The sequence below is a fragment of the Zophobas morio genome, unplaced genomic scaffold, assembly GCF_036711695.1.
Source record: "Zophobas morio isolate AGI-343-1 ecotype UQ-CSIRO unplaced genomic scaffold, CSIRO_AGI_Zmor_V1 ptg000021l, whole genome shotgun sequence".
In the NCBI taxonomy this organism is placed as follows: domain Eukaryota; kingdom Metazoa; phylum Arthropoda; class Insecta; order Coleoptera; family Tenebrionidae; genus Zophobas; species Zophobas morio.
In genome coordinates this window covers 19,696,191-19,710,460 of record NW_026972126.1, presented here as the reverse complement: position 1 = coordinate 19,710,460, position 14,270 = coordinate 19,696,191, and the positions used below count along the sequence as shown (strand labels likewise).

Sequence of the window (14,270 nt, the reverse complement as noted above, 5' to 3'; positions counted from 1 at the left end):
CTATTTTGATATGCGATGGAGGTGGGAGGGAGCACTTTTTATTGTACACCCTCCCACCCACCCTTATTCCGTTTTGATCATTCATTCTTATTGGCTCTGAGGAAAGAATTTCACGAGTTTTCAATTTTTAAAAAATCGACTTTTGGATTTATCAATTTCAAAGGAAATGTGAAAATGAAACATCCTGATATAAAACCGAAAAAGTGAAAATTAAAAAATCGGGAAAATGAAAAACAAAATTCAAGAAGCTGAAAAATAGAAAAATCGAAAAACTCAAAACTGAGACACTGAAAAATCGAAAAATGAAAAATGGTAGTATCTATAGATTGAAAAACTGAAAATGAAAAAACGAAAATCTGTGATATGGAAGATTTTAAATCGATGAAAACATTGATTTTGCGATTTTTATTTTTAATTCCTCCCGTTTCTCCAAAATCTCTCACTGAAATATCGCAATTTTTAAAAATATCAAAAAATTAGGATTTTACTCCGAATGGTTCGAGAATATTGCTCTGTGACTCTAAACACTATATTTTTTGGAATCAGCACGTCAAAGTCAATAATACTGAATTCATTGAAAATTTTTAGACGACTTTTTCAAAATGAAATTTTCTCATATGCAAATTTCGATTCATTTTCGACGAGTTTCGAAATTTAACTAAACACATCTTGTAGATTTCAAGCCGCAAAAGACTCTTCCGGGCTCATTGTTTGGATAAACCCGACCGTTTTTCCAGAATTGCCTATTGAAAAATGGCAAATTTTACAAATTTCAAAAAATTCGAATTTCACTCCGAATGTTTCGAAAATATTGCTCCGTGACTCTAAACACGCTATATTTCAGGAATCAGCACGTCAAGATCTATTACACCGAATTTATTGAAAATTTTTCAGACGACTTTTTCAAAAATGAAATTTTGCCTAATGCAAATTTCGATTCATTTTCGACGATTTCCGAAATTCAATTAAACACATTTTCTTGTAGATTTCAGGCCGCAGAAGATACTCCGGGCTCATTGTTTCGATAAAAATGGCAATTTTTAAAAATTTCTAAAAATTCGAATTTCACTCCGAATATTTCGAAAATATTGCTCGGTTAAGCTAATCACGTTATATTTTTGGAACCAGCACGTCGAGACCTATATCCCTGAAATTTTTCAGAATTTTTAGATAAGTTTCTCAAAAGTTAAAAATGTTTGACGTATCAAATATTGTCAAAGTTTTCAAAAGCCTACGCTTAAAATGTTCGCAGTTAATTTTAGGTCCCGTGGTGTTTTATTTTCGAATAAATTTACAGGAATTTACAGAATGTTTTGAGCTTTTAGTGTTTTATTTTTTACGAATTTGAAAATTTTAAAGCAATCTTGAGGTTACAGGTATTCTAGTGTCAATATTCCAATTTTTCGATTTGCAATTTCACGAGTTTTCAATTTTTTATTTTTCATTTTTCTTTTGAACAATAAAACTGATTTTAGCAATGACATACCATCTAAGAAGATAGAGGATGGGTGGGTGGGCCTAGTACGTGGTAAGATGAGACTAATTTTGGCAAGTTATTTACATTCTAAGAAATTAGAGGGCGGGTGGGCGGGGCTAGTACCTGCTAAGATAAAACTAAACAATATAGAGAGTAGTGTACTGGAATGAAGAAGGGGTGGGTGGGCGGGGCTGCTGCTTGCTTATGACACTCTTTAGAAAAAATCTAAATTCAGCTCGAACCACCTCTTTTCTCTATTTCACTGATTTCTTTTATTTACTGTAAAATGGGAATTGAATTTTATTTTGACAAGCGGTAGAATCTAAGATTTACATACTAGTACATGCTGAGATAAGACTAATTTTGGCAAATGGCATACCCCCTAAGAAAATAGAGGGTGGGTAGGCGGGCCTAGTACTTGCCAAGTTAAGAGTAATTTTGGCAGATGATAAACTTTCTAATAAAATAGAGGGCGGGTGGGGACTGATAGTAACTGCTAAAATTAGACTGAAGAATATTAAGCCTTTTTTTCTAATTTCATTGACTTATTTTATGTATTGTAAAATCCGTAGAAACTGAGATTTACAGCTAAGTAAAATGTGGCCCCGCCCTCCCATCCATACTTCGTTTTGATCATTCATTCTTATTGGTCTATGAAGAACGGAAGTTGGATTTAATGTTGATATACTAGGATTACATTTTTTAATAAAATTTAATTTTTACTAATTTTTAGTTTTTTTGAATTTTTATTTTACAGTTTTTATAGTTTTCGTTTTAAATGTGTAATAATATTAATATTTTTTTAAATATTTCAGTTTTTCAATTATATTTCATTAAGAGTTTAGTAGCCACTGGAATGAAGAGGGGGTAGATGGGCGGGGCCATTGCTGGCTTATAAGGCTCTCTAGAAAACGGGAATTGAAATTTGTTTTGACATGCGATGGAGACCCTTATTCCGTTTTGATCTTTCATTCTTATTGGCTCTTAGGAAAGAATTTCACGGGTTTTTAATTTTTAAAAAGTCGATTTTTGGATTTATCGATTTCAAACGAAATGTGAAAAGGAAAAATTCTGATATAAAATCGAGAAAATGAAAATTAAAAAATCGGAAAAATGAAAAACAAAATTCAAGAAGCTGAAAAATTGGGGAAACGAAAAATTGAAAAATCGATAAAATGAAAAGTGAGAAACTGAAAAATCGAAAAATGAAAAATTGCAATATCTATAAATTGAAACACTGAAAATGAAAAAACGAAAAACTGTGAGATGGAATATTTTAAATCGAAGGAAAAAAACTCTTCAATTTTTCGAACTGCAGTATTTCAATTTTTCATTTTTTTTTATTAGCACTTGCTAAGATAAGACTAATTTTGGCAGATGACATACCCCCTAAGAAAATAGAGGGTGGGTAGGCGGGTCTAGTACTTGCCAAGTTAAGACTAATTTGGCAGATGATAAACTTTCTAATAAAATAGAGGGCGGGTGGGCGGGTCTAATAACTGCTAAGATTAGACTGAACAATATTAAGCCTTTTTTTCTATTTCATTGACTTATTTTATTTACTGTAAAATCCGTAGAAACTAAGACTTAAAGCAAAGTAAAAAGAAAAACTGTGATATGGAAGATTTCAAATCGAAGGAAAAATGAAAATATTATGATATTTGATTTTGCGAATTGAAATATCGCAATTTTTAAAAATATCAAAAAATTTTAATTTCACTCCGATTGTTTCGAAAATATTGCTCCGTGACTCTAAACACACACATATTCTTGGAATGAGCACGTCAAGATCTATAACACTGAATTTATTGAAAATTTTTAGACTTTTTCAAAAATGAAATTTTCCCGAATGCAAATTTCGATTCATTTTCGACGATTTCCGAAATTCAACTAAACACATTTTCTTATAGATCTCAGGCTGCAGAAGACACTCCCGGGCTCATTGTTTGGATAACTCCAACCGTTTTTCCAGAATCGCCTATTGAAAAATGGCAATTTTTAAAAATTACTAAAAATTCGAATTTCACTCGGAATATTTCGAAAATATTGCTCCGCTATGATAAACACGTTATATTTTTAGAACCAGCACGTCGGGATCTATATCCCTGATTTTTTCCGAATTTTTAGATAAGTTTTTCAAAAGTTAAAAATGTTTGACGTATCAAAAATTGCCAAAGTTTCCAAAACCCTACGTTCAACCTGGTGTTTTGTTGCTAGATTCACTTGAAAAAATCTTTTTTGAGCTTTTAGTGTTATATATTGTACAAATTTGAAAGAGTCTTGAGTACCGCAATGTTTTTTTTTTTAATTCGGGAGACTCTTGGGTATCCATGGTGTATTTATATATTATTTTGGGAGCCCATGGATTTTTTTTTTTTTTTGTAAATTACGAGTAGGTACTTAAAACAACTTGGGGGGACTTTGGTGTTCTATTTTAGGAAAATTCTGACCTGACCTGTTTTTGAGTTAATTTTGGGACTCCGTTTTTTTTTTTGAAAAACTTTAACCAATTGAGGTTTTGTTTGGAAACAATTTGAAAATGCTTTGGAGCTTCTTTCTGGTGTCTTTTCTTACAATAATTTAATTAAATTTCTTAGACGAGACGTCATTGGCTAAAATCACTTTTATCTTAGCAGGCACTAGCCCCGCCCACCCGCCCTCTCTATTCTTCGGGGATATCTCATTTGCCAAAATCAGTCTTATCTTAGCAAATGCTACTACAAAATTTGCCAACAATCGGTCCAGCAATTTCGGAGATTATGTGTCTAATAAAAATTAATACAGACGACAGACAAACAGACGGAAAGGGAAGTCAAAAGTACTAACCTCCGTAGCCAGATAGCTGGACCTGGCCTGCGTCGTCTGTCCCGTGCTCTCCACCGTCCCCTCCAGAATCACCACCACCTCGAACCTATCCTGGAGCATATCACTCGCCGACAGATGGTACAGCGGCGACTCTTCGTCAATAACATGCACAATGGTCATGGGCCAAATAAAGAACAAATTATTATCGCACCCATCCGCCGCCACACTCAACTCCGTCTGATAATTGGTCATAACCTCCCCTTCCTTCGTCTTCCTGGACCTAATCAGCTGCGCCCTCACACTCGCCCCAATGATGTGCGTCTTCCTCAAATCCCCAACCCTGAACATCAAACACAAATGCCCTTCCCTCTGGCAGATCACCGCGTTCCTCGAGAACAGCAGCGTCTGCGTCCGCAGCTTCGGCCTCGTCATCTTGGCGAAGACGATCCCCACCATGAAGGCCTGGATCATCATCCCGATGATGCTCTGCATCGACATGATGAAAATGGCCTCGGGGCACTCCTCCGTGGTGGTGCGCACCCCGTACCCGATGGTGTGCTGGGTCTCGATACTGAAGAGGTAGCACGAGGTGAAGCTGTGGATGCCCAGGACGCAGGGGGTCCAGCCCGACTCGGCCTGGTTCATGGGTAAGTGCTCGTCTTCCAGGTCACCATGGGTGAACATGATCAGCCACCAAATCAGGGCGAAAGCCAACCAAGACACGAAGAAAGCGAGGGCGAAGATCATGAGGGTCCATCGCCACTGGATGTCCACCAGAGTGGTGAAGATGTCCTGCAGGTAACGCAGACCCCTGCGGGAGACCCCGGAGTGGGCGATGTTGCAGTCGCCGTTCTTGAAGATGGCGCGGCGCCGGATTTTGCGGACGGCTCCGGGCCGGAAGGACTTCCTGAAACGTACGTCATAGAGTTGTTTGTTGGGTGGGTGTTAAATGGGTTTGTCAATCGGAGTGACAACGAATTTTATTTGATTAGCGGGTGGTTGTGAGATGGTGACGTTGGAGAGATCGTTGCATGGTTTTGGATAAATTGATATAAAAATTGTGTTTTGATTTGATTAGCGCGGTGTTGTGGGATGATAATTGACGTTTTGTGTGGAATGATTGATTAGATGGTTTTAGTGGACATAGGAGCTCTTTTGGAGTTCGCATATTTGATTTCTATTAGCACGGTTTTGTCACAAAAATATTTGTCAAGAATGTCGTGACAAATATGATAAATGGTTTCCGCTAAAGTAAGTGGCAGAGTTAAAAATAGGACTTATAGTTGAAAATTGTTAGTTTAGTGTCAATTATAATGCAAATTGTCACCTTGATACCAATTCTGACTATAAAGTAAATTTACGTAAGGTATCATGATGCTGTCGTCATGACAATCTAATTTATTGTGTCTCATTTCTGAGAAGAGAAATTCTCTCTGTACGCTAAATATTTGTGGGTTTTAGATAACATACATTATGGAAAGAAAATATTGGTAATTTTGAAAATAAAATCAGATTTGAGTCTCTATTTAGACGGTTTTCACGACTTCTAAAAATTCCAGTTCAAGTTTAAAGAGTTACGTTTTTGGGGATTCCTACGGTACAAAAATTTTAAAACAATTTTCTGATGATAAAGTGGAATATATTTAGTAATTTAATAATAGTTAGTAAAATTGATTAATTAATTATTAATTATAGACAAAATTTGACGTTTTTGATTTATTACTTAATTTCAACCCTCAGTATTCTCGAATACAAGTTAGTTTTCAGACAAATTCAGCATTTCCATGAAAATTAAAGCAAATTTTGACGCTTCTTTACTTCAAAATTTAGTAATTAATTATTAATTGTCCACAAAATTTGCCGTTTTTGGTTGATTGCTTAATTTAAGCTTTCAGTATTATCAAATGCAAAGTTAGTTTTTAGAGAAATTCAGCATATAGGTGAAAATTAAAGTAAATTTTGACGCTTCCTTAGGTCAAAATTTAAAAATTAATTATACACAAAGTTTTTAATTTTTGTTTTATTGCTTTATTGCTTTTAACTTTCAACATTTTAGAAATATGTACAAATTTAGATCTCAGAGAAATTCCGCATTTCGGTGAAAATTAAAGTAAATTTTCACGTTTCTTTAGTTAAAAATTTAGTAATTAATTAATTATAATTATAAATCAAGTTTTTCAGTTTCAATTCAATGTTTAATTTGAACTGTCAGCACCTTCGAAAAATGCTCAAAATTAGTTCTTAGGTAAATTCGCTATTTCGGCGAAAATTAAAGTAAATCTTGAACTTCCTTATTTCTAATTTAGTAGTTAAGTATTTTATAAACAAAGTTTCTATGTGTGTTTGGTTGCTTTTACTCGGACTCTCATCATTTTCCTAGTATTTACAAGGTTAATTCTTAGAGAAATTCGGCATTTTCGGTGAAAATTAAAGTAAATTTTGGCTATTCCGTTGTTCAAAATTTAATAATTAATTATTAATTATACACAAAATTTGACGTGTTTGATTTATTGTTTAATTTAAACTCTCAGTATTCTCGAATATAAAGTTAATTTTCAGAGAAATTCAGCATTTCGGGGAAAATTAAAGTAAATTTTGACACTTCTTTAATTCAAAATTTAGTAAATAATTATTGATTATCCACTGAATTTGCCGTTTTTGGTTGATTGCTTCGGTTAAGCTTTTAGTATTCTCGAATACAAAGAATTTAAAGAAATTCAGCATATAGTTGAACATTAAAATAAATTTTGACGTTTCCTTAGGTCAAAATTTTGTAATTAATTAATTAACTATAATTGTAAATCAAGTTATCCACTTTTAATTTAATGATTAATTTCAACTGTCAACATCTTCGAAATATGCACGCCATTAATTCTTAGGAAAATTCGCTATTTCGGCAAAAATTATAGTAAAATTTGAACTTCGTTATTTCTAATTTAGTAATTAATTATTCTACAAACAAAGTTTCTATGCGTGTTTTGTTGCTTTCACTTGGACTCTCATCATTTTCGTAGTATTTAAACGGTTAATTCTTAGAGAAATTCGGCATTTCGATGAAAATTAAAGTAAATTTTGGCTATTCCTTTGTTCAAAATTTAATAATTAATTATTAATTAAAAACAAAATTTTACGTGTTTCATTTATTGTTTAATTAAAGCACTCAGTATTCTCGAACATAAAGTTAATTTTCAGAGAAAACCAGTATTTTGGTGAAAGTTAAAGCACATTGTGACACTTCTTTAATTCAAAATTTAGTAATTCATTATTAATTATCCACCGAATTTGCCCTTTTTGGTTGACTGCTTCATTTAAGCTTTTAGTATTCTCGAATACAAAGAATTTAAAGAAATTCAGCATATAGGTGAAAATTAAAATAAATTTTCACGTTTCCTTAGGTCAAAATTTTGTAATTAATTAATTAACTATAATTGTAAGTCAAGTTATCCACTTTTAATTTAATGATTAATTTCAACTGTCAACATCTTCGAAATATGCACGCCATTAGTTCTTAGGAAAATTCGCTATTTCGGCAAAAATTATAGTAAATTTTGAACTTCGTTATTTTTAATTTAGTAATTAAGTAAACTTTAAAACAACGTTTTTATGTGTGTTTTGTTGCTTTCACTTGGACTCTCATCATTTTCGTAGTATCTACAAGGTTAATTCTTAGAGAAATTTGGCATTTCGGTAAAAATTAAAATAAATTTTGGCTATTCCTTTGTTCAAAATTTAATAATTAATTATTATTTATACACAAAATTTGACGTGTTTGATTTATTACTTAATTTGAACTCTCAGTATTCTCGAATATAAAGTTAGTTTTTAGAGAAATTCAGCATTTCAGTAAAGTAAATTTTGGCCCTTTTTTAGTTCAAAATTTAATCATTAATTATTAATTATTCACAAAATTGGCCCTTTTTGGTCGGTCGCTTAATTTATGCTGTCAGTTTCCTCGAATACAATGTTAGTTTTTAGAGAAATTCAGCATATAAGTGAAAATTAAAGTAAATTTTAACGCTTCCTTGCATCAAAATTTAAAATTTAATTATACACAAAGATTTCAATTTTTGTTTTATTGCTATAATTTGAACTTTCAGCATTCTAGAAATATGTACAAATTCAGATCTTCGAGAAATTCAGCATTTTGTTGAAAATTAAAATAAATTTTAGCACTTTTTTAGTTCAAAATTTAGTAATTAATTAACTATAATTATTGTAAATCAAGTTTTCCACTTTTAATTTAATGATTAATTTGAACCGTCAGCATCTCCGAAATACGCACAAAATAAATTCTTAGGGAAATTCGGTATTTCGGCGAAAATTAAAGTAAATTTTGACCGTTGTTATTTCTAATTTAGTAATTAATTATACTATAAACAAAGTTTTTTATTTATGCTTTGTTGCTTTCATTTGGACTCTCATCATTTTTGTAGTATATACAAAGTTAATTTTTATAGAAATTTCACAATTTGGTGAAAATTAAAGTAAATTTCGACTGTTCATTTGTTCAAAATTTAATTATTAATTATCAATTACACACAAAATTTGACGTTTTTGATTAATTGCTTAATTTCTCAGTATTCTCAATTTCAAAGTTAATTTTCAGAGAAATTCAGCATTTCGGTGAAAATTAAAGTAAATTTTGACTTTTCATTAGTTCAAAATTTGGTAATTAATTATTAATTATCCACAAAGTTTTCCACTTTTAATTTAATGGTTAATTTGAACTTCCCGCATCTTGGAAATATGCATACAAATAGTTCTTAGTGAAATTTAGCATTAATTAGTAATTAATTATACTATAAACAAAATTGTTTATTATACACAAAATTTGCTATTTTCGATTTATTGCTTGATTTAAATTCTCAATATTCTCGAATACAAAGTTAGTGTTTGGAGAAATTCAGCATTTCAGTGACAATTAAAGTAGATTTTGATGCTTCCTTAAGTGAAAATTTAAAAATTAATTATACACGAAGCTTCAAGTTTTTGTTTTACAGCTTTAATTTGAACTTTCAGAATTTTCGAAGTATGTATAAAGTTAGATATTAGAGAAATTCCTGATTTTGGTGAAAATTAAAGTAAATTTTGACGCTACTTTCCTTCAAAATTTAGTAATTAATTATAATTGTACATCAAGTTTTCCACTTTTAATTTAATGATTAATTTGAACTGTCAGCCTCTTCGAAATCTGCACAAAAATAGTTCTTAGGGAAATTCAGCATTTCTGTGAAAATTAAAAAAAAATTGACTCTTCATTAATTCAAAATTTAGTAATTAATTATTAATTATCCACAAAGTCTCCACTTTTAATTTAATGGTTAATTTGAACTTCCTGCATCTTCGAAATATGCACATAAATAGTTCTTAGAGAAATTTAGCATTTCGGCGAAAATTAAACTAAATTTTGACTTTCCTTATTTCTAATTTAATAATTAATTATACTATAAATAAGGTTGTTTATTATGTACAAAATTTGCTCTTTTTAATTTATTGCTTAATTTAAATTCTCAATATTCTCGAATACAAAGTTAGTTTTTAGAGAAATTCTGCATTTCGGTGACAATTAAAGTAAATTTTGAAGCTTCCTTACGTCAAAATTTAAAAAATAATTATACACAAAGTTTTAAATTTTTGTTTTACAGCTTTAATTTGAACTTTCGGAATTTTTTGAATATGTACAAAGTTAGATATTAGAGAAATTTCGGATTTCGGTGGAAATTGAAGTAAATTTTGACGCTTCTTTAGTTCAAAAATAAGTATTTTAATTATAATTGTACATCAAGTTTTCCACTTTTAATTTAATGATTAATTTGAATTGTCAGCATCTTCGAAATATGCACAAAATTCGCTCTTAAGAAAATTCGCTGTTTCAACATATAGGTGAAAATTAAAGTAAATTTTGACTCTTCTTTAGTTTAAAATTTAGTAATTAATTATTAATTATGAACAAAATTTGGCGCTTTTGATTTATTACTTAATTAACTCTCTCAGTATTTTGTTAGTTTTTAGAGAAATTCAGCATTTCGGTCAAAATTAAGGTAAATTTCGACGATTCGTTAGTTCTAAATTAAAAAATTAATTATATACAAAGTTTCCAATTTTTGGTTTATGTATTACTTTAATTTAAACTTTCAACATGTTAGAAATATGTATAAAGTTAGATTTTAAAGAAATTCCGCATTTTGGTGAAAATTAAAGCAAATTTTGACCTTTCTTTAGTGTAAAATTTAGTAATTAATTATAATTGTACATCAAGTTTTCCACTTTTAATTTAATGGTTAATTTGAATTGTCAGCATCTTCGAAGTATGCACAAAATTAGTTCTTAGGAAAATTCGCCGTTTCAACATATAGGTGAAAATTAAAGCAAATTTTGACTCTTCTTTAGTTTAAAATTTAGTAATTAATTATTAATTATGAACAAAATTTGGCCCTTTTGATTTATAACTCAATTAACTCTCTCAGTATTCTGTTAGTTTTTAGAGAAATTCAGAATTTCGGTCAAAATTAAGGTAAATTTCGACGATTTGTTTCTAAATTTAAAAATTAATTATGCACAAATTTTCCAATTTTTGGTATATTACTTTAATTTGAATTCTCGTATCTTCGGAATATGTATAAAGTTGTATCTTAGAGAAATTCAGCATTTTGGTAAAAAATACACCAAATTTTGATTCATCTTTAGCTCAAAATTTATTAATTAATTGTAATTGTACCTCAAGTTTTCCACTTTTAATTTATTGTTTGATTTGAATTTCCCACATCTTCGAAAGTTGCATAAAATGATTTTTTAAGAAGATTCCCCATTTCGGTGAAAATTAAAGTAAATTTTGACTCTTCTTTAATTTAAAATTTAAAAATTAATTATACAAAATTTTCCAATTTTTGTTTTATTCCTTTAATTTGGGTTTTCACCGTTTTTGAAATATGTAGAAAGTTAATTCTTAGGGGAATTCAGAGCATTTTGGCAAAAATTAAAGCAAATTTTAACTTTTCTTTAATTCAAAATTTGGTAATTAACTAATATTATTCCTACATCAAATTTTCCACTTTTAATTTATCGCTTAATTTGAACGTCCCGCATCTTCGAAATACGCACAAAATTAGTACTTAAGGAAATTCAGCATTTCGGTGAAAATTAAAGTAAATTTTAATTCTTATTTAGTTCAAAATTTAGTAATTAATAGTAATTGTACCTGAATATTTCCAGTTTTGTTTTATTGCTTTAATATGAGCTTTCAGCATTTGCAAAATATGTACAAAGTTAATTCTTAGAGGAATTCAGCATTTTGGTGAAAATTAAGTTAAATATTAAATTAATTATGTCCAAAATTTTCAATTTTGTTTTATTGCTTAATTTCTACAAAACTAATTCTTAGGGGAACTCAGTGCTTTTCTAAAAAATCAACCAAGACCAATTTTTTGGAACACAAATTTTGAATTTTATTATCTTCATAATAATTTTACAGGAAAATAGACAAGGTTAATAAACAGTAAAAAAATGATGGAAATAATTTTTCATAGAATATTATTTTTCCAAAACCGAATTAGTTTAGTTCTCAGTGTTCAAGCAATATCTGTTTCTAGGAGTTCTTGGTGTTTCACAGGATTTCGTAAAATACGAAAATGCAGACTTCCTTTTTCCGTGTGTCTTCAAAGCACAGAAATTATTATCTTGGAATTTTATAACTCTTACAATATATATTATCATGAAGATGGTAAAGCGAGATAAAATAAGTGTCATTAACCCGTCTTAAAAACTGATAAATCGTTTCAAACTTTTATTTTTAATTTAACTTGATTTTTGTAAAATTTTGTAAAAATATATTTTTTTATAAACAACCTTCTAAAAACACCTTGTGAAAATATATTTAACAATAAAAACGTAACGCTATGACAAATGTAGTAAAAACGCGGCTGATTTATAAATGTTTAAATAATAACACCGACTCCACAAAAGCTGTTGCAGCCTCAAACTCCATTCACAGTTAATTCATGCTACTACAAGGGCACACGAGACTTCGTCCTAGAATTGTCTTTATCTAGTGCACTTTACACACTCAATAAATCGTCCTCTGAAAGATTTGTAGACTATCAGTTCAACAAAATGGAAAATTTATTTTTTCAAGATCACCAAACAACACAGCTCTTTGCCCGAAATGGTACATTAAGCAGATAAAACAGTACAAAGTTTCAGATCCGTACGTCGCAAAATTATAAATCATTAAAAAAAAGACAAAACTGAGACCTCAACGACACTTTCTACCATAATTTATCTCCTGTGATAATTTTTTGTTCAAGGTGTGTTTGTCAAAGATGCTTGCCTATAATGCAATCGTTAAGCAAAGGTCGTAAATATCGTTGGTTTACATTTTTTTTTTCAATCGTTATGTAAAAATGAGTCATTTTCGTGCAAATTTTAGTAGACCAAAAACGGAAAAGTAATCTAATGTCCGCTAGACTCAGATAAAACGAGCAAATTTACAAAACGCAAATACTTAGTAATCATACTTAAGTCACAAAGAAACACTTTGAAAAAATTTTAGCGACTTCTAAACAAGTCCGATTTTACTTTTCTTATTTAAAAACCGGTTTAGCACTAATTTAGCACATTTTATTAAAACACAAAACGGGCAAACGTCATTCTAAAAAATTCCAGCCCGACAATAACAAACCGAAACTTTGATAACAATTTAAACGTGATTCAACTGCTGAAAATTGTACCTGCTGGGTGTTGGCGAGGTGGGTGTTTTGGGGTAGTAGTAAATCCCCGGCGTCAACTCGGGCGTCCCGTAGGGGTGTCCAGACGTTATCAGCGATTTTCTGTCGTTGGCTTCCGCTGGTGAGTCCATTGTTAAGGAGCACTTACCACTTAACTGATTTATTTAGTTATATGTAATCCCATTATAAACGGACAAAGTGTTAAACGCTGAACAAACGCAGGATTTGAATAATAATGTAATAATTTGCACACATTTGCTATCATCAATTAGCGGCGGCAGTCGAATTAATTGTAAATTAGAAGCGGAGTATCTCCCTAAATAAGAGACAACGACGAGTAACGTGATTTGTTATCTTGTTTAGGTTAAGGAGGTGATGTATTATTTGCTATCAGCACATCTTGCCTTCCATTTTCAGAGAGATGGCGAGCTAGGACGAGTGCAATGCAGCTTAAGTGGATTAAGGATTGAATTTCAATGATTCAGGGTGAGAGTGATGGACTCGGAATGGGGTTTTAGTGATAGTGTGGCAGTTCGTGACGGAAAGTTGAGGGAGAGTGCGCTGAGATAGGTGTCATAGGTAAATAATCTTATCGGAGGTTTGGAGGAAATGTGATAGTAAATCACGGCTGCCAATTTCTAGTAAGTGATAAGTCTTTAATGGCGATTTGATGATAAAGGGCTAATGGTTTTAATCCCGAGCTATGATTGATTGTGGTTTGCGAAATTTGCTACTGTGAAAATTTTTCTCACAAAATTCTGCAATGTTTCAGTGCTGTCGAAAAAGAAGATGATTTATTTTTAAGTGTAGCGAAACTCCTCCTGAAAGCATGACCTGTGTAGTCTCTTCTTCACCAAATGGCTATTTTGGAAGAAAACTTATATCATATATCTTCTTGTGCTTTTTTGGTTTTTAGAAATATTATGAATTGATGATATTTTAAGTAATTTATCCCACTATATATTTTTGTAGTAGAATTAAATGCGGAATTTTCATCCCAAAGACTCCAGGGGACTTCAACTTCATGTTTGTTGAACAAAATACATAAACTTTTACAATAGTAAATGTTATTTAAATTTTATCAAATAAAATACTTCTCCACTTGTAATTTATGAAACCGTGTTGAATTTTTACCTAGGAATCCAGATTTTTGTACAACATTTTACGATTTGACTTCAGAGAAACCGGCAATTTAAAAATTCTAAAAGTATTTCCGGGATTTCAAAAATTTCGGGGATTCCATATATTCCACATATTTAAAAATC

General features: G+C 30.7%; 1 protein-coding gene across 3 annotated transcripts in view; it reads right to left on the bottom strand.

The window, feature by feature from the left end:
* LOC135132239 (G protein-activated inward rectifier potassium channel 3-like) overlaps positions 1 to 14,270 on the bottom strand; it is a 34,337-nt gene that overhangs the window by 3,920 nt on the left and 16,147 nt on the right. For 2 of the 3 annotated variants that reach the window (XM_064060257.1, XM_064060259.1), the window contains exon 2: positions 4,304 to 5,189. In XM_064060257.1, coding sequence (XP_063916327.1) covers positions 4,304 to 5,189 — 886 coding nt within the window. Of the gene's footprint in view, positions 1 to 4,303; positions 5,190 to 13,008; positions 13,576 to 14,270 lie in introns of those variants that run through there. The other variant, XM_064060258.1, reaches the window with a different exon arrangement.